The following is an 18,881-nucleotide window of genomic DNA, read 5'->3' as shown; positions in this document are numbered from 1 at the left end:
ATTGCATTTTACTACAAAAATTATGAGGTTAATCTCAATATACTCCAGAAAGATTTAGTTTAATCATAATCAACTACAGGATTTCTGAGATTAATTACATTTAAATGAAAAAGTCTGGGATTAATTGCAGGGATTAAATAGAATCAACTACATTCTGAGATTAATCACATTTTTCTATAGAAACTTAGAGATTTAAATTAACTACAAAAATTACAGAAAAACTACAGAAAAACTGAGATTAATCACGTTTAACCATATTAAATGCTGAGTTAATCGCGTTCAACTACGGAAAGTCTGAAATAAGTTGCATTTAACTAGAGAAAATATAATGAGTAATTGCATTCAACTAAAGAAATTCTGAGTTTAATCACATTTGACTACAAAAATTCGGAGAGTATAAGAATTATTGCAAATGACTAGAGTTTTTAGATTAATCGCATTTAACCACAGAAATTATTATTATTATATCAGCCCTACAGAAATTCTGATTAATCACATTTAACTACAGCTATTCTGAAAGTAACTGCAATTAACTGCAGGAAAACTGTGGTCCTTTGCAAACGACCTCTAAACTCTGAGATTAATTTGGATTAATTTAAGCAATTCTAAAATTAGTCATATTTATCTACAGAAATTTAAGGACAAATTGCAATAACCATGGAATCTTTGAGATTAACTGCCATTAACTACAGAAAATCAGAGAATTATTTTAACTAAGAGAATAATTGCAATCAACTACAAAAAAATCAGAGATTAATCATGTTAAACAGCAGGAATTCTGAGATTAATTGTGATAACATTTAACCTTTTATTGTCCTGATAGTGTTTTCTGAATTCTTACATGACCTCAGATGTTTCTGAAAGTCAGAATCTTTTTAGCCTGTAACAGACAGACTTTAATAAAACTTTATTCCCTGGGGACGATTTTTGTTTTAACCTTTAGTCTTGTGATCCTTGGCCTCCAGCTCCAGAGCGCTGCGCTGCTGGACGCACATACGACAGCGAGCCAGCAGCTCCTGGAGGGCGGGGCAGAGGGCCGAGTCCACGGGCTGAGGAGGCTGAACGGAGAGGAGGAGCACCAGAGCCCTCAGGTCCTGACAGAGAGAGAGAGAGATGAAGATTTAGAGTCTACGTTTAAACAGCAGAGAGGAAGACATTTTGTCTGTCGGCGTGACCGTACAGCATTGAGCAGGCTGCTGGTTTTGCTCAGCTCCACCCGGTGGGCGGCGAGTTCAGGCTGCAGACTGCTCTGTTCACTCAGCAGGTTGGTCACCAGAACGCCAATCAGGTTGGAGCAGCTGGGACCGGACAGCACCTGGACCTACAAACAGATCACAGACACAGACTTTATCTAGGAGGGTAAGACGCAGAGAGGAAGTAAAACAAACACAGCCATGGTGATGATAATAAACCTGGAGAATTGAGTTCAAAAGACAGAAATTAAGGAGCAACCTTGGCTCAACGCTCTAAAATCAACTAAAGAAACATTTCTGAGCAGATTTTTGGTTCCTACCTTGTGCAGGAAGCAGGTGAGGAAGGAGTAGGCCACGTTGTTGTTGAGGAACATCCTCTCATCCATCAGGATGCACTTGATGTACTCGCTGAAGGCCGGGTCCTCACACAGCAGCTTAACGCAGGTCTTAGCCAGGACGGACTGAAACACAGCCAGAACAAAAGCCATGATAGACCCACACAGAGCGGCCTCCAATGGGCTGAGATACACAACCACATATCCAAAATAGTTGGGGCGCTGTGTAAAATGTAAATATGAGATTTAATCATTTGACAATGATGTTTTTATTTTCATTTCACACAGTGCCCCAACTTTTTTGGAACTGGGGTCAAACTCCTCCTCTGACTGCAGCTTAAATTTTCCATCAGGTCCATACTAAAGAGGCCAGACATTTCTGCAGGAGTCTAAGGTGACGCACCTGTGACTGACAGAGCTCCGTCCACAGTTTAGGGAAGAGAGCGAGGTGGAGAGGAAGTCCTTCATACGCTATCAGCACACCTGAGGGAGAGGGAGAGGTTACCATGACGACACTTGGAATGAAGCGTATATTTGTCACTGTAACACGCAGTTTACACCTACTCAGCTTGACGAGCGTGTCGGTGAACTTTTCACAGTTGATGGCGACGCGGCACAACAGGTGGATGAACTGATGATAGGACAGGAAGTAATCCAGCAGCATCCGGTCATAAACCTCGTCTTTACCCTGAGAGAGAAACAGTCACATTAAACTTCCCACATCAGCCTGTGCAGGTTTTAAAGAGCAAAAGTCACTGACATCTATCAGTCTGGAAAGGTGACAGACATTTCTAAGGGACTCCAGCTAACCATGCTGAGAGCCATTATCCACAAATACAGAAAACTTTAACAGTGGTGGACTGCCTGCCTCCTCCACATACAAGAGTAGCGGGTCATAACCCAAATAAATGGTTGGGGACACACTGGAGAAGTCATTAGAGCTGCAGGTCATGTGACCAGTATAGTGTGTAATGGAGGTGTACCTACCTTGCTGCTCTCCACCATAGAGGGCAGCAGACACATGTTGAGCTCTGGTCTCGGTGGTCTGATGTTGTTCTTGGCTCCCATTAGTTTGATGTTCTCTCTGCAGGGCAGGTAGGGGCCAAACGACACTGTGGACACAGACACAAACCCCTCAGACTCACACCAAAACAGGGATTTTATTTCATGAAGCATGTTTTAGAAACTATTACAGAGAAAGTTGATCTACCAGCCTTTAAAATTCCCTCAGATAACATTTCACTGATCTCTGAGCTCCTAAAAAAAAACAACTCTGCTCAATAGCCTGAGAACTTCAAGGTCTATATGCCTCCATGATGGCAATAGCAAAGGTCAGAGTCACTGTTAACAGGATGTCCCTCTGTCCTTTAGAACCATTCTTATAAACACAGTCTCTCTGGATTTAATTCAAACTCAAAATGAGCACATTCAGGGCAGATAAATATTAAAAAACACATGTTGGTCAGATATGAACACTAATAGATGTACAGATAAATGTGTTAACTGTGGATCTATGATAAGCAGAATATCCGTACAGGAACACAGGGATCTGGATTAGACCAGGTCTATGGGCACTTTGGTAGGATTCTTCCTGTTAAAAAGAGGAGGTGGAGGTGATGAAGAGGAGGAGACTCACTGGGGATGTTGCTGTGGTGATATGTGCAGTGGTTGTGCTGCAGGAACGGAACCAAAGTGTGCAGGAAGTCATGTGGACTCAGGAGAACCAGTTCCTTTAGAACATCTGAAAGAACCAAGACAAGGAACACAGAACGTCAGATCAGATCCTTCACTGAATTTCAAAGCTAACCCTGTGCTGAGTCAATGGTAAAAGTCCTGCACAGATCATTTAGCCAGACTTAGATTAGTTTAATTTAAAGTACTTTAGTGGATTTTGTTAACTATAATAATGTTATTAAATTATTTTAACTCAAAAACATTCATTAAAACAGCAGGATTCACATTTATGTTGATGGGATCTGAGAATGCTGATTTTGAATTCAGAATTCAGAATTTTATCTGAAAATTCTGACTTTACCTCAGACTTCTGACTTTCATCTCAGAATTCTGACTTCTTTTCTCATAATTCTGACTTTCATCTGAGAATTCTGATTTTGATCTCAGAATTCTGATTTTGATTTCATAATTCTGATTTTGATCTCAGAATTCCATCTTTCATCTGAGAATTCTGACGTTGATCTTAAAATTCTGACTTTGATCTCAGAATTCTGACTTTGATCCAAGAATTCTGGCTTTGGTCTCAGAATTCTGAATTTACCTGAGAATTCTGACTTTGATCTTAGAATTCTGATTTTGATCTCATGATTCTGACTTTGATCTTAGAAGTCTGATTTTGATCTCATAATTCTGCCTTTGATCTCATAATTCTGGCTTTGATCTTAGAAATGTGACTTTGATCTTAGAATTCTGATTTGACCTCATAATTCTGACTTTGATCTTAGAAATGTGACTTTGATCTTAGAAATGTGACTTTGATCTTAGAATTCTGATTTGATCGCATGATTCTGACTTTGATCTCATAATTCTGGATTTTATCTGAGAATTCTGACTTTGATCTCAGCAGTGATTTTTTGTAAACAACATAGTTTAAACTTAATTTTCACTGGTCTGGTATTTTATAGAATAAAATAATAAAAAAAGAGAAACCAAAGCTGTCAGGAAACTTCAGTGAGTAGATGATGAGAGAAAGACCCTTGTGAACTATAAATTCTATAAATTCGTGTGCATCTTTGAGTGTATAGGCTGTGGGTTCTGTGGATCACTGAGTGATGTTATTGTGTTTTTATTACCCAGACAGGCATTGCGGAGCTCTGGCGGGCTGTAGGAGTTGAGGAGTGTGAGCAGCTTGTGGGCGAAGTCGATCCTCTCCTGCCACTGGATCAGAGCCTGCTTCACATCTGGAGACCAGAGAGAATCACATCTGTTCACAGCAGTCCTCTAACTCTATTTCATGCATTTATTCCTCTTTTATTGTCTGATATGTTTACGTGTTATGTCAACCCTTCCTAAGGCAGTGGCGGTCTCACCTTTGCGCTGCAGGTACGGTCTGGTGGCTTTGAGGACAGACAGGAAGATGGAGAGCAGCTCCACCAGGTCTCCAGTGACGTGGCAGGCCGTTGCCTCGTGGTACATCATGTGTAGCGTGTTGAACGACTGCAGAGGACACAGGGACAGAGAGACTGTGGCTTTATTTACTGTTTATCAGACAGCTCTGACTCCTACAGCACTTCTGCTTCATATCACACATGTTCTCTCTTTAGTCAGAAAATAAATCTCTGTGGGACGTTTCATCTTCTCTCTGCTAGAAGGAAACCCACAACTCATTTTTTAAGTAACAAGCTGATGTGGGATCCTGATTTTGCCGTACCTCAGTCATGAGGATGAGTCCTCTGTTGAAGACCACCAGCAGCCGGTCCTCGTCGTTCTCCAGCAGGATCCTGAAGGCACTAAAGAACAAAACCAGGTGTTAGGATCCAGACTGAGACTCCTGGTGGTAAATATCTGACTGCTAGTCTCTGTATTTGTCCAAAACTTGAGTGTGCATGCTGACCTGATGAGCGTGGTCCAGCAGGAGCGTCCGTCCAGACAGCGCAGATAGCAGCTGATGGTGGTTTTCTTGAACTGTTTGATATCCTCCAGCTCTTCCTCTCTCATGTCAGCTCGCTGCGCCACAAACAGCTGCATCAGGTTGAAGAGCTCCTCCACTGCCTGCAGGGGGCAGCACACGGAAGAATTACATACAGCATAAGAAATCACACAGAGCAAAAACAACGCATCTCCCGCCCATATAAGAACAGATGAACCTGCTGATGTCTAAAGCTCTGAGCTCTTGGTAAGAGCAGCCATGGCAGCAGAGAGCCATATTATCAGCTTGATGTAAGAATCAGCAGATAAAGCCTTTAAAGTTGATTATCAGCATTAACAACTGAAATGTTGGAAGTAAATACTGACCTTAGTGTGAAGTGTATTTATGGACAGACGTTTAACTTCAAACTGTACATAACAACAGTGATTAAAAACATGTCAGCTCTAATGGGTGTGGCACAGGTTGCTCGCTCACCCCGGGGTACTGGCTGGCGTGTGGTGTCAGGTTCTTGAAGGCCCATTGGATGTTCTGGTGCTGGGCGAGCTGGCGGGTGAAGGCGGGCGACTGCTCGCAGCACATCCGCAGGATGCCGTAGTAAGCGGGCAGCATGCTGCGGTTGAACAGCACCACCTCCTGGTCGTCGTGGTCGGCCAGGATGTAGTTGAAGGCAATGTTCTTGGTCACCACGGGGTTCTGCACCACCAGGCGGACGTTCTCCGGACAGTCCACACACATGTTGTACCAGAAGGACAGAAGGGCCTGCTTGTTGTGGTTGGTGGCGATGGCGGGCTCTGACAGTTTGGGCTGAAGAGAGAGAGGAAGAGAGCAACATGGATGAAGAGAGAGAGACAAAAGTCAGAACGCCGAGATTAAAATCAGATTTCTAAAATCAAAGTCATGCCGAGATTAAAGAGAGAATTCAGCATTTTTTTCCACACAATCTTAAAAAAGCTGTTTCTCAAATAAAGAAATAAATGAATAGATAAATAAATAAAGAATAAAAAAATAAAAATGAATAAATTAATGAATAAATAAATAAATACATAAAAAATAGATAATTAAATAAAAAAATTAATGATTAAATACATAAATGAATAAAAATTTTAAAAATGAATAAATAGGTAAATAAATAAATGAATGAATGGATAAATAAATAAATGAATAAATAAATGAATAAATAAATGAATTAATAAATAATTAAATAAATGAATACATAAATGAATAAATAAATGAATACATAAATGAATAAATAAATGAATTAATAAATAATTAAATAAATGAATACATAAATGAATAAGTCAATAAATGAATAAAAAACAAAATGAATGAATGAATGAATAAACTCTGTGCCCATACTCCTCTCCTTAAACTCGGGTTCATTTCCTGTGGGGTTCTGTTGTAGTTGTCTGTGTGCTTCAGCTGTTGGTTGTTTTCTCTTGTTCTTTGTTGTTTACAGTTCTGTCACTTTCTTCTTCTGTTTGCTTTTGCACGTGTCAGCACGCTCAGTATATCTGTGGTTTTTAAAGTGCTAAATAATGTTTTTTTTTTTTCGCGTATCAGGAGTCTGAAGACTTTACAGCACCAGCCGTACCTGGAAGAGGTTCCACAGGTCCATGAAGTACCCGGAGAACATGAGTTTCTCGGTCTTGGAGATGAGGCAGTACGTCATGAAGCTGAAGTACTGGACCAGCTTCGTGGTGCCGTGAACGCTGGCGTCCACGTAGAGCTTGGCGCGGCCCAGCAGCCCTAGCAGCAGGTTGTAGACCTGGTGGAGGACCACAGTGGTGTCGGGGGACAGCGGCAGCTCGCGGGTCGGCAGGTGAAGGGAGCGCGTGGAGCGAAACATCTGACGGAAAGAGTTACTGGGGATGAGGGAGACGAGGAGGTACGCCGCCGCTGGAGGAGAGAGAGAGACGGAGGATGTTAGCATCACCAGGCTACCTTCACTCTGCCATGACAGTCTCTGTCCCACTGTGCATCAGCAGCCTCCACTTTCAGAACCACCCCCCTACATGTGGACTCTGAGTTTGGAGGATAAAGATGGCAGGGCTCTTACATGTGCGGACTCGGGGGTAGTTGTGGGCGAGGAGGAAGCGCTCCACCCAGTTCTCCATGTTCTGAAGCACCCAGCTGTGAGCCAGTTTGTTTCTGGGAGTCTGAACGGCCAGCCAGTCCAGACACTGAGACGGGTTGTACTCGATCACCTGACAGGTAGAACACAGCAGAGAGGTCAATCACAACACCACGATAATAAACAAAACCCCTCAGAGTTCTTCAGCTACCACGCTCTCAGTCTGGTCTGGGCGTTCAGGTGTCTGGCTATGAGAATGTACAGAGACATGAACAGAAACACGCAGATATATTTCCTTCCTTCATGGAAGCGTAATTAAAAAACCTTTACAAAACTTTATTCAAAGCAAGGACATCAAAACAGGGAAACTGTTTGGCTTCCACCGAGGAATGCACAAAACAGGGTTAGAGTTAATTTGCATATCGGTAGATAAAATAATTTCTGATGACATTTACAGCTGATGAATAAGCTGTAAAATCAGCCTACAGCAACTACAAATATGGACCCATAAAAGCTGTAAATATTGGTCTTAAATGGCTGTATTTATTAGCTTGTATCAGATATAATATTACCTTAAATAAGCTGTAAATATCAGCCTATATCAGCTGTAAATATTGACATATACCAGCTGTAAATATTGACATATACCAGCTGTAAAAATTGATCTGTATCAGCTGTAAAAATTGATCTATATCAGTTGTAAATATTGACATATATATCAGCTGTAAATATTGACATATATCAGCTGTAAATATTGACCTATATCAGCTTCAAATATTGACTGCAGCAGCTGTAAATATTGACCTATAGCAGCTGTAAATACTTACCTATATCACCTGTAAAAATTGACCTATATCAGCTGTAAATATTGACCTATATCAGCTGTAAAAATTGATCTATATCAGCTGTAAAAATTGATCTATATCAGCTGTAAATATCAGCTGTAAATATCAGCCTATGTAAGCCGTAAATATTGGCCTATATCAGCTCTAAATATTGACCTATAACAGCTGTCAAAATTGATCTATATCAGCTGTAAATAATGATCTATATCAGCTGGAAAAATGACCTATACCAGCTGTAAATATTGAACTATATCAGCTGTAAATATCAGCCTATATCAACTGTAAATATCAGCCTATATCAACTGTAAATATCAGCCTATATAAAATGTAAATATCAGCCTATATCAGCTGTAAATATTGACCTATATCAGCTTTAAAAATTAGACATACCAGCTGTAAATATTGACCTATATCAGCTTTAAAAATTAGATATACCAGCTGTAAATATTGACCTATATCAGCTGTAAAAATTAGATATACCAGCTGTAAATACTGACCTATATCAGCTGTAAATATTGATCTGTATCAGCTGTAAATATCAGCTTATATCAGCTGTAGATATTGGCCTATATCAGCTATAAATATTGACCTATATCAGCTGTAAAAATTGATCTATATCAGCTGTAATTATTTATCTATATCAGCTGTAAAAATGACCTATACCAGCTGTAAATATTGACAGATATCAGCTGTAAACATCAGCTTATATCAGCTGTAAACCTCAGCCTATATCAGCTGTAAGTATCAGCCTATATCAGCTGTAAAAATTGATCTATATCAGCTGTAAATATTGATCTGTATCAGCTGTAAAAATTGATCTATATCAGCTGTAAATATTGACTTATCAGCTGTAAATATTGACCTATAGCAGCTGTAAATATTGATCTATATCAGATATAAATATTGACCTATAGCAGCTGTAAATATCAGCCTATATCAGCTGTAAATATTGACCTGTATCAGCTTCAAATATTGACTGCAGCAGCTGTAAATATTGACCTATAGCAGCTGTAAATACTGACCTATATCACCTTTAAAAATTGACCTATATCAGCTGTAAAAATGACCCATACCAGCTGTAAATATTGACCATAATCAGCTGTAAATATCAGCCTATATCAGCTGTAAATATTGACCTATATTAGACTTAAAAATTGATCAATATCAGCTGTAACTTTTGACCTGTATCAGCTGTAAACACTGACCTATATCAGCTGTAAATATTGATCTATATCAGCTGTAAAAATTGATCTATATATTAGCTGTTAATATTGATCTTTATCGGCTGTAAAAATGGATCTATACCAGCTGTAAATATTGACCTATACCAGCTGTAAAAATTGACCTATATCAGCTGTAAATGTTGACCTATATCAGCTGTAAATATTGGCCTATATCGGCTGCAAATATCTGCATTTTTTGCTGTAAATATCAATCTCTCATCAATAAATACCTAGCATAATCTGACTTTATTGACCATAATCATCCTTATATATATTAGCTGTTAATATTGGCCTATATCTCCTTTAAAAATTACCTTACATCAGCTGAATAATCAGCCTTTATCAGCTGAACAAGCAGCCTTTTTTAGGGGTAAAGACCAGCCTACATTGGTCTTTAATATCGGCTTTTAAGTTCTAACAAGTCTGTGTAATTGTAGTTTGGATCTAGAGACCTATTACAGCTGAAGTCTTGACCCTGATGTGTGTCATTACATAAGGGGTCAACCAGCCAGTGAGCATCTCTGTTACTGTGCTGACTTTTTGTTAAAGTCTCTGACATTTCCTGTCTGTTAATGTAGACCAGGTAGACTGCAGAAACCTGGACTGTAAATGTTAGGATCAGTATGGATATTCATGTTGGTCCAGGTAGCTGTAGTGGGTTTTTCTCTGTCTGCTGGTTTTGCTTTTACCTCCCAGATCCGCTGCAGGATGTATGAGGCGAAGGACGGCATCCCTGGAGGTCCACCTGCAAACTCCATCAGCATGGTCAGCAGCTTGAAGAAGGGATTGGCCGCCTGATGGAGAGATCAAAAACAAGTGTTTTAAGCTTCCTCTGATCCACTGACCAATCAGGTTGTTAGAGGCAGATTTTACTCATTAGTCTTGTCTCTGCTGTTCCTACCTCAGGAGTCAGCTTTGCAATGGAGGTAAAGAGCATCGACACGATCTGTGTGGAAAGAACACCAGAAAAACTTTAGAATTGTCCTGGTCTTTAGCCGTTTGTGCTTATTTAAAATCAGGGAGAGCAAAAAGTGGCCCCATCTCTAGAATCCATCCCGTCTAAAACCACAGCTGCTACAGGGAAATCCGGTTCTGCTGAATCCCACTAAACCCTGCTGGGAACCTCTCGTCTGTGAGTAAACGTGTCTGATAGTGATGTCTAAATATTTCTGTCATAATCAAGCGTCCCATTTGTTTGGTCTCTGTGTTGGACCTACGTGCTCGGCCAGCCGGTTGTTGTATCGGCACAGGCTGAAGATGAGGTTGCATGTCTGCCTGATGTTGATGCCGTCCCTGATGTGCTGGAAGAGGAAGGGGAAGCCTTTCCCTCCGGTCAGCGCCGCCATGTCGCTCTGAGACAGAGTCAGGTGTCTACAGGGGCCAAAAAGGGGCAAAAGGGTGACTCCTGAATCATTAAACCTAAAAGAACTTTACAGAAATAATGTGCTGTTTAGTCCTGCAGTTGCACCTCTCAGAGCGGGACTGCTCCACCAGCAAGGCGATGAGGGCGATCATCTTCTCCAGAGCTGCGGGACGATATTTCTCCTCAGCCAGAGACAGGATGTCCTCCTCCTCGTCCTCCTCCTCTCCCTCCTCCTCTGACAGCACCTCCACCTGAGGCTGAGAGCCAGACGCAGCGTTTACGCTTTCTGCTAACATGTTAGCCATACCACATGATCTATCCGCACATATTCCTCTGCTACAGTGTTCAACCAAGGAAAGTTCTGATTTCAGAATGAGTTTTAGTCCTGAAATTTAAATTTACCTTAGACAAAATTAAGTCGTTTAGACCTTAAAATTTAATCTAGTTTAAGTCAACTAAAACTAAAAAACATCTGATTCCAGTTTAAGCCAATAAAAAGTGAAAACACCTGACTTTTTCTGGAGAAATGGCTTTTTTTCATTCAAAGATTAAAGTCAGAAATTCTGGTTTTCAAAAATTCTAGACATTTTTTACATTAGACATTTTTTGGGTGTGAAGATGACAACTTACATTCTCGGGGCCTTTGGTTCCCATGTAGAAATGCACCATGATGGAAATGGCTTGTAGGGACAACAAGAACTGACTCTGCAGACACAAAACCAGCATGTATTACTGAAGAAAGGTCAGGGTTTGCCAACAATAGAGGCTTTAAAAATGATAAATATTAAGAAAAAAAGGAAAGGAAATATGACCAGGACTGAACCAACTGAATTTCAGACCCACCTCCTCCTCGCCCATCTTGGCGAACTCGTAGAGGAAGGCGAAGTACTCGGTCAGGTGTTTGCTGTGGGGTTTGACGCCATGCTCCATGATGGACAGGAGGGTCTTTACAAAACGAGTGACGCAGGACCGGCTACCGATGTCCTCCACGGGGCCGTCCATGTCGTCAGAGCTGAAATAAAAAAGATCCTCTAATTACCGTAGGCTGGTCATTATGGCGGCTGTGGATCGAGTTCCAGTCAGACCTCCTCTTTAACTCGACCACAGAGTCTCAGACCAGAAGGGCTGCGCTGCCATTGAACTTGACTCAGGTGAACTCAGATCCAGGACCAGCAGGGCTTTTCCTGGGTTTGTGACACATCTGAACCTTAAATTTAAAGCCTTAGTTTGTCTGCCTGAGTTTGTGTCTGAACGATGTGGAGCTGTGAATCTTTCCCAGAGTCTGACAGAGACACGGACTCTGGCTGACGGCAGCTCCTGTTTGGATCTCTGTGGCCGTCAGATATGACAGAAACAACACTGAGAGTCTGTGCTGCACCTCTCTGACGGCTCTGATAGAAACACTGATCCATGTATCAGCAGGTTTGTGGGCTGTGGTCGGTTCTGAATGAGGTTAATGTTCTTCAAAAAGAGATAAAACTGTTCTCCACACCTCTAATACAGAGACAGCATCTAAAGCAAACACAACCAGCAGCTAAATAAGAACAAATACCTGCGTGGAGGTCTGCAGCTACGCCTGTTTCTGCTCATTTATTTCCTTTCCTGCTCTGGCTCTGGGAGTGTCTGTAGTACGACCCAAATATAAAACATTTTCATCTGACTTCATAATCCCATAGTTTGACCCTTGAGGCTCACAATTTAAAATTTTGAATCATATTTTGACTTTTACTTTCGTGATTTCAAATTTTATTTCATATTTTGATCTTTTAAACCCATGATTTTGACTTCCTTTTAATATGTTTTTAATTTTAATGTCATGTTTTGACCTTTTTAAACAAGTAAATTTACTTTTCTCAGATTGTGAGCCTTTAAACTTATCTTTTTAACTTTTAAAATGTCAAAATCATGCATCCTCAGTGCTAAGTTTTTTCCCCATATTTCTCTACTGGTGAAACAAGGTTGACAGTTTGTGGTTAAAAAGGTGACCCTGTTAGGCCCTCAGATTAGACCTGAATTCAGAATCTGGCCCCTGCTGTGATTGAGTTTGACACCCCTGTTTAAGGGGTTTTAGTTGGACCAATTGGAGTCGACCTTGGCTAGCATGGCTCCGCCCCTGGAATGCCATTGGAACAGCTACTTACTGCCATCAGGTCATTACAAATCAAAACACTTTTATTATTTTGGTTGCTTATATGTCCACCATTATAGTGCTGTCACTAAACAATTACATGTACTAGTTCTTTGTGCCAAAATGTTTGTTTACAGAGTTAGCATTGTAGCAATCCCTTATACCAGGGGTGTCAAACTCATATTGAGTCCGGGGCCACATTTGCTCCAGTCAGACGTCTAGAGGGCCGGACTATTTAGGCCAGGAGTGTCAAAGTAAATCATGGATTCTGAATTTAGGCCTAACCTAAGGGCCTAACAAGATCAACATTTAAACATAAACTGTCAACCTCATTTTCACTAGAAGTAAAATATGAAAAAAATAAAAAATAAAAATTACAACTGATAATAAATCATTCTCAAATTTAACAAAAGTAAAAATGATGAGTTTAAAGGCTCAAAGTCTGAGATAAAAAGTCAAACTTATGAGTTAAAAAGGTCAAAACATGAAATTTAAAGGCAAAATAATATTTTTAAAAGGCAAATATTTGAGACAGAAAGTTAAAATCACAAGTTTAAAATGTAAAAAATGACTTAGTATTTTAAAGTGAAGGTCAAAACATGAAAAAGGTCAAAATCATAAGTTTAAGTCAGAACTGTTAGATGCAAAATTCAAATTATGAGATGACAACATTAATTTCTTTTCCCACCTTCCTGACTTTTTATCTAACTCTTTACTTTTTCAGATTTTTATAATTTAACAAGGATATTTTAGATCATCAAGGTAAAGTTTACATGGATGAAATCTGCAGACCTCAGACTGGTGGGCCAGTTATCATACAAAGATCTTCTGATCTTGCGGGGCGGATACAACTGTACCACGGGCAAGATTTGGCCTCTGGTCCTTAAGTTTGACACCCTGCCTTTTGCTAATAGTAATAAGAAAAATATAATCACCAGCCTTTGTGTTCTAATGTGGGCTTTATTTCACTTTACTTTTAGAATTTGCTCTGGGCCAGTGTTGATTTTGGCAGCTATTTCTAATTTTTGTCTTAGTTTTAGTCTTCAAATGACATGCATTTTAGTTTTAGTTACATTTTAGTTATTTCTATCATTTTTAGTTTTAGTCTAGTTTTAGTCATGGAAAAAAAAAGGCTGTTGACGAACATTTTTAGTCATAGTGTTAGTCAATGAAATTTAACACTGCTGTGGGCCAATCAAAAACGTACTGCAGGCCGCATTTGGCCCCCGGGTCATAGTTTGGACACCCCCGTCGCACAGGAAACACGACGGTGCATCAAAAGTATTTCAACAGCAACACAATTTCTTCTTTGACAACTGTGCTCAAATATGGTGTCGTTTCAGCAGGATGGAAACAGAAATGTAGGATGATCATGTGACGTACCCGTCCTCCATGCCCGGCTGCAGGTAAAGGTGAGCGTGAACAGGACGAAGCCTCTGGATCACATGAATACACAACCTCTGGAACATCTGGTAGACAGAGGACAGACAGAGTCAACATTTCTATCACACAAAAGCAGTTTGATGAGTTTCCTGCTCCAGGTCCAGCTGAGATCAAACCAAAATCTCAACATCTGCCACATTCATACACACAAGAAAGCCTATCTGACACATTATCTTTAGCTGCTGTAAAATACATGGTTGCACAAATTCCCAGCATGCACCTGGACTGCACAAACTATGTATGTATAGATAGTCTTGAGTTTTCTTATTGTCAATGATTTTAGTAGGAAGGGAGTCTGAGTCCACCTGGTCCCTGCCTTTCCATGCTCTGTATTCAGTAAACTTAACCGCAATGAAATAAAATATCCTTAAGTCATAAAAATGTAAAAAAAAAAAAAAAGATAATAATAATAAAAAGAGTAGAAAGAATTATAACTATCTATATAACTACAAATATTATTTTTATGTAATATTTTGACCTTTTAGATTGACAGTTTTAAATTTTAAGACCTATTTACACCTTTTAAATCTGTGATTTCCTATTTAATCTTATATTTTGACCTTTAAAACTCATGATTTGACTTTTGATCTCATATTTTGAAGTTTAAAATCTATTATTTGGAAATACACAAACATGTTAACAATGTATTTGGTAGTAATATTCCTCTCAGATGTGAGACTATTTACATGGGTGATATCCAAGTAAATAGATGGAGTAATAATGATAAGAAACTTGCTCATATTCTTTTGGCAGCAAGTAAAAAGGCTGTCACGAGGAGGTGGCTAAAATCAGACCCACCAACTACTGAAGAGTGGATAGAAATAGTACATGAAATTTATATTATGGAGCGACTGTCATTTCTCCTCAGGATCCAAAAAGAAAAATTTTACCTGATTTGGTCCAAGTGGACTGAATACATCAAACCAATTAGATCAGATTTTAATTAACTCATCAATATGTTTGAAGTGAGGTTGACGCAATAAAGGATTTAGATGCCTGACACAATATGAAATGTAGATATGGACATCAAAAAGTCACCATGTATATTTAAGTTTCTGTTTGATCTTGTCTTATATACGCATGTATGTGGATATGTATGCGGAGTAGGAATATATGCACATATATGTGTATGTGTATATAAGTATAGGTGGTTGTTTTCCTTACCATAGATTTCTGGTGAACCATGGACTGAAGAGCTTCCCATGTTCGACTATATATAGTTAACTATGCTACATTGTTTAAAAAAATGTTTTAAAAAAATACTTTGGATGGGCAACATTTCGATAACTGTAGAATGGAATGTCTCAAAAAATGTGGTGTGGATTTAACAGTGGTACAGCTGTAATTATATGAGACAATATGTAAGAATGTATCTGCCAAAATAAAAAATTAAAAAAAAAAAAAATCTATTATTTGGAATTTTATCTCATATTTTAATGGATAAAAATCTGATTTTATCTCATATTGTAACCCTTCAAACTCATGATTTTGAATTTTTGTTCTCATGTTTTGACTGATAAAACCCATGATTTCCAGTTATATCTCATAACTTGACCTTTGAAACTTATTTTATCAGATTTTATCTCATATTTTGACCTTAAAACTCATGATTTTGAATTTTTTCTCATGTTTTGACCGATAAAACCCATGATTTACAATTTTATCTCATATTTTGACCCTTAAAACTCATGATTTTGAATTTATCTCATGTAACTGCCTTTTAAAAACTCATGATTTGGACTTTTGATTTCATGTTCTGACCTTTTCATCTTATACATTTGACTTTTATCCTGAGTCTTTATACTCATCATTTAGACTTTTTTTTTTTTAATCTCCAAATCATTGTATCATCAGTACTTAGTTTTTTTCCCATAATTCATTACTGATGATATGATGATGACAGATGACAGTTAAATGGTGACCGTGCTGGCCCCTCAGGTTAGACCTAAAATTAGAATCCGGCCCCTGCTGTGACTGAGTTTGACACCCTTGTTCCCAATGTCAGCATGAAGGATAACTCACCTGTCTGACGATCTGATTGGGGCACTTTATGAGGATCTGCATGGGCCACCAGTTATCATCAGCCATCCGATCCAGAAACCACTGAAGCAGAGGAGAAGCAGGGGTTAATTCACACCAACAAAGACTCAGAACACTGATGTAGACCAGAGTTACAGCTGATATCAGACCTCGCAGGCCGCCTGGCTGTTGTTGAACTGTTTAGTGAGGAGTTCGATCCACTGCAGCATGGTGGGCTGGAGGAAAACAACAAAACGATCCATGACACTCTGCAAACTAACCACAGTTAGAAACATCAGCATGTCTGCAGTAAGGTCAGAGAGATTTACCTTCTCCTTAGAGTGAATGAAAGTTTCCAGGACAAACGATGTGCTGAGCTGAAAAATATGAATAAACACAGGATAAATAGGAAATCCTTCAGATAACTTTATTAGTCGTTGTGCTTTCTTTTAACTCTCAGAATCAGGGTAATGACACAGGTAAAAGCATGGTAGTAAAGGACAGAATGTTCTCACTTTAGCAGTCATGAGGGAGACGGCTTTAGGGTCTGGTAGTGTGCTGGGGATACTGCTGCAGAGCTGCCACATGAAGCTGAGAACATAAACCAGATTTAGGTTATTAAACAGATAAACGCTGGTTGAAATACGGAGAATAAATCCTCAAAGATGGGGCTCCTACCCAAAGTAAGTGTGTTCAAATATGTTTTTATCCTGGAGGAACTGCATGTTATCATGCCAGATCCACTGAAAGAGGCAGACAGGAGAATGTCAGATTTAAGAACAAATGAAATGATAAATGCATAAATGAGCAGAGCAGCTTTACCTCCAGTAGATCAGGAGAAACATCAAAACTGAAATCCTTCCCGTTCTCCTCCTCCAGCTCCACTCTCTTATAGAAGAGCATGTAGGCACTGTGTGTCTGAGAACATAAGGGTCCTCATTAGTTCACCTTCCTGACCAGAGGGGTTTTAGATAAACTCAGAGATTCTCTGAAACCAGCCTGTGCTTGGTCCTTACCTTCTCAAAAGAGAAATCCATGAACTTGTCCGTGACAGAGTCGTACGTTTTGGTCTGAAAGAAAAACCAAAGTCAGTGAAATCCAAACCAACAGATGATCTGGTTTCCTACTCTCACACCGCTGGAGCTCGTACCGTCATCTCTCCACCGAAGCACTCTGAGGCCAGCTGAGCCGAGTCGAACGGCTTCACCTCGGCGTCGTTGAACAGGTACCTGCAACAGAAGAGACGCGTTCAAAGCTGCACCTGAAGAAGGAAGGGTTTAGCTTCTACTGTTCCTGTTGAAATATTTCAACGAGATGTAGCTTCTGAAAATAACATTTCCTGTCTGTCTGGAACAAGGAACCTATTAAAACTGATGGAATTATCATCCTCCAGCTGATTTTAGGGACCTTAACATGTCTAAAAAGACATCAAAATTAATCCTGGTGAAAACTGAGGTACACTATATTGCCAAAAGTATTCACTCACACATCCAAATAATATAAATCAGGTGTTCCAATCACTTCCATGGCCACAGGTGCATAAAATCAAGCACCTAGGCATGCAGACTGTTTCTACAAACATTTGTGAAAGAATGGCTCGCTCTCAGGAGCTCAGTGAATTCCAGAGTGGTACTGTGATAGGATGCCACCTGTGCAACAAGTCCAGTGGTGAAATTTCCTGGCTCCTAAATACTCCACAGTCAGCTGTCAGTGGTATTATAACAAAGTGGAAGCCATTGGGAACGACAGCAACTCAGCCACCAAGTGGTAGGCCTTGTAAAATAATGGAGCGGGGTCAGTGGATGCTGAGGTGCATAGTGCTCAGAGGTGGCCAACTTTCTGCAGAGTCAATGGCTACAGACCTCCAAACTTTTGGACAATTCCATGCTCCCAACTTTGTGGGAACAGTTTGGGGATGGCCCCTTCCTGTTCCAACATGACTGTGCACCAGCGCACAAAGCAAGGTCCATAAAGACATGGAGGAGAGAGTTTGGTGTGGATCAACTTGACTGGCCTGCACAGAGTCCTGACCTCAACCCCACAGAACACCTTTGGGATGAATTAGAGCGGAGGCTGAGAGCCAGGCCTTCTCATCCAACATCAGTGTGTGACCTCACAAATGCACTTCTGGAAGAATGGTCAAAAATTCCCATAAACACACTCCTAAACCTTGTGGAAAGCGTCCCAGAAGAGTTGAAGCTGTTATAGCTGCAAAGGGTGGACCCATGTCATATTAAACCCTATGGATTAAGAATGGGATGTCACTGAATTTCATATGCCAGTCAAGGCAGGTGAGCAAATACTTTTGGCAATATAGTGTATTTCTGGACCCCACCTGATGTCTATCACGAGAGGAAGTCCAAGCATCTTAGCACCTTTAGCCACGTAGTGTCCATAATGTGTAAAAAAAGGCCCATGTTTCAAACCTGATCAGATTTTGCTTCTAAACGTTTATATTCCATCTCTAACGGGCTCCTCTCCTCACCACTTGTTGTTTTTGTAGGCGTGAGGGTTGATGATGTCTCTGATGAAGCTGTAGTAATGGCCGCCGTCTGCCGTGCCCGTGTGAACGGTGACTCCGATCAGGTCGTACTCGTAGCTTTCAGTCACTTTAGCTTCGGCCTCGTCCCGGAATCCTGCAGCACAAAGACTTTGGT

General features: G+C 40.1%; 1 protein-coding gene across 2 annotated transcripts in view; it reads right to left on the bottom strand.

The window, feature by feature from the left end:
* The window catches only part of usp34 (ubiquitin specific peptidase 34), an 84,713-nt gene that overhangs the window by 2,036 nt on the left and 63,796 nt on the right, over positions 1-18,881 (bottom strand). For both annotated transcript variants that reach the window (XM_041784452.1, XM_041784453.1), the window contains exons 48-77: positions 18,710-18,860; positions 17,375-17,453; positions 17,241-17,294; positions 17,047-17,142; positions 16,903-16,967; positions 16,740-16,815; positions 16,554-16,601; positions 16,395-16,460; positions 16,228-16,308; positions 14,146-14,231; positions 11,478-11,646; positions 11,265-11,339; positions 10,740-10,891; positions 10,489-10,642; positions 10,173-10,217; positions 9,961-10,065; positions 7,189-7,336; positions 6,724-7,028; positions 5,607-5,936; positions 5,097-5,254; positions 4,914-4,992; positions 4,573-4,699; positions 4,336-4,443; positions 3,165-3,269; positions 2,516-2,640; positions 2,093-2,216; positions 1,932-2,011; positions 1,514-1,654; positions 1,181-1,321; positions 938-1,094 (exon numbers count right to left, since the gene is read on the bottom strand). In XM_041784452.1, coding sequence (XP_041640386.1) covers positions 938-1,094; positions 1,181-1,321; positions 1,514-1,654; positions 1,932-2,011; positions 2,093-2,216; positions 2,516-2,640; positions 3,165-3,269; positions 4,336-4,443; positions 4,573-4,699; positions 4,914-4,992; positions 5,097-5,254; positions 5,607-5,936; positions 6,724-7,028; positions 7,189-7,336; positions 9,961-10,065; positions 10,173-10,217; positions 10,489-10,642; positions 10,740-10,891; positions 11,265-11,339; positions 11,478-11,646; positions 14,146-14,231; positions 16,228-16,308; positions 16,395-16,460; positions 16,554-16,601; positions 16,740-16,815; positions 16,903-16,967; positions 17,047-17,142; positions 17,241-17,294; positions 17,375-17,453; positions 18,710-18,860 — 3,630 coding nt within the window. The remainder of the gene's footprint in view (positions 1-937; positions 1,095-1,180; positions 1,322-1,513; positions 1,655-1,931; positions 2,012-2,092; positions 2,217-2,515; positions 2,641-3,164; positions 3,270-4,335; positions 4,444-4,572; positions 4,700-4,913; positions 4,993-5,096; positions 5,255-5,606; positions 5,937-6,723; positions 7,029-7,188; positions 7,337-9,960; positions 10,066-10,172; positions 10,218-10,488; positions 10,643-10,739; positions 10,892-11,264; positions 11,340-11,477; positions 11,647-14,145; positions 14,232-16,227; positions 16,309-16,394; positions 16,461-16,553; positions 16,602-16,739; positions 16,816-16,902; positions 16,968-17,046; positions 17,143-17,240; positions 17,295-17,374; positions 17,454-18,709; positions 18,861-18,881) is intronic.

This window comes from Cheilinus undulatus, linkage group 4 (genome assembly GCF_018320785.1).
Source record: "Cheilinus undulatus linkage group 4, ASM1832078v1, whole genome shotgun sequence".
Classification (NCBI taxonomy): Eukaryota; Metazoa; Chordata; class Actinopteri; order Labriformes; family Labridae; genus Cheilinus; species Cheilinus undulatus.
The sequence above is the reverse complement of the archived record's forward strand: the minus strand, read 5'-3'. Positions and strand labels throughout refer to the sequence as shown.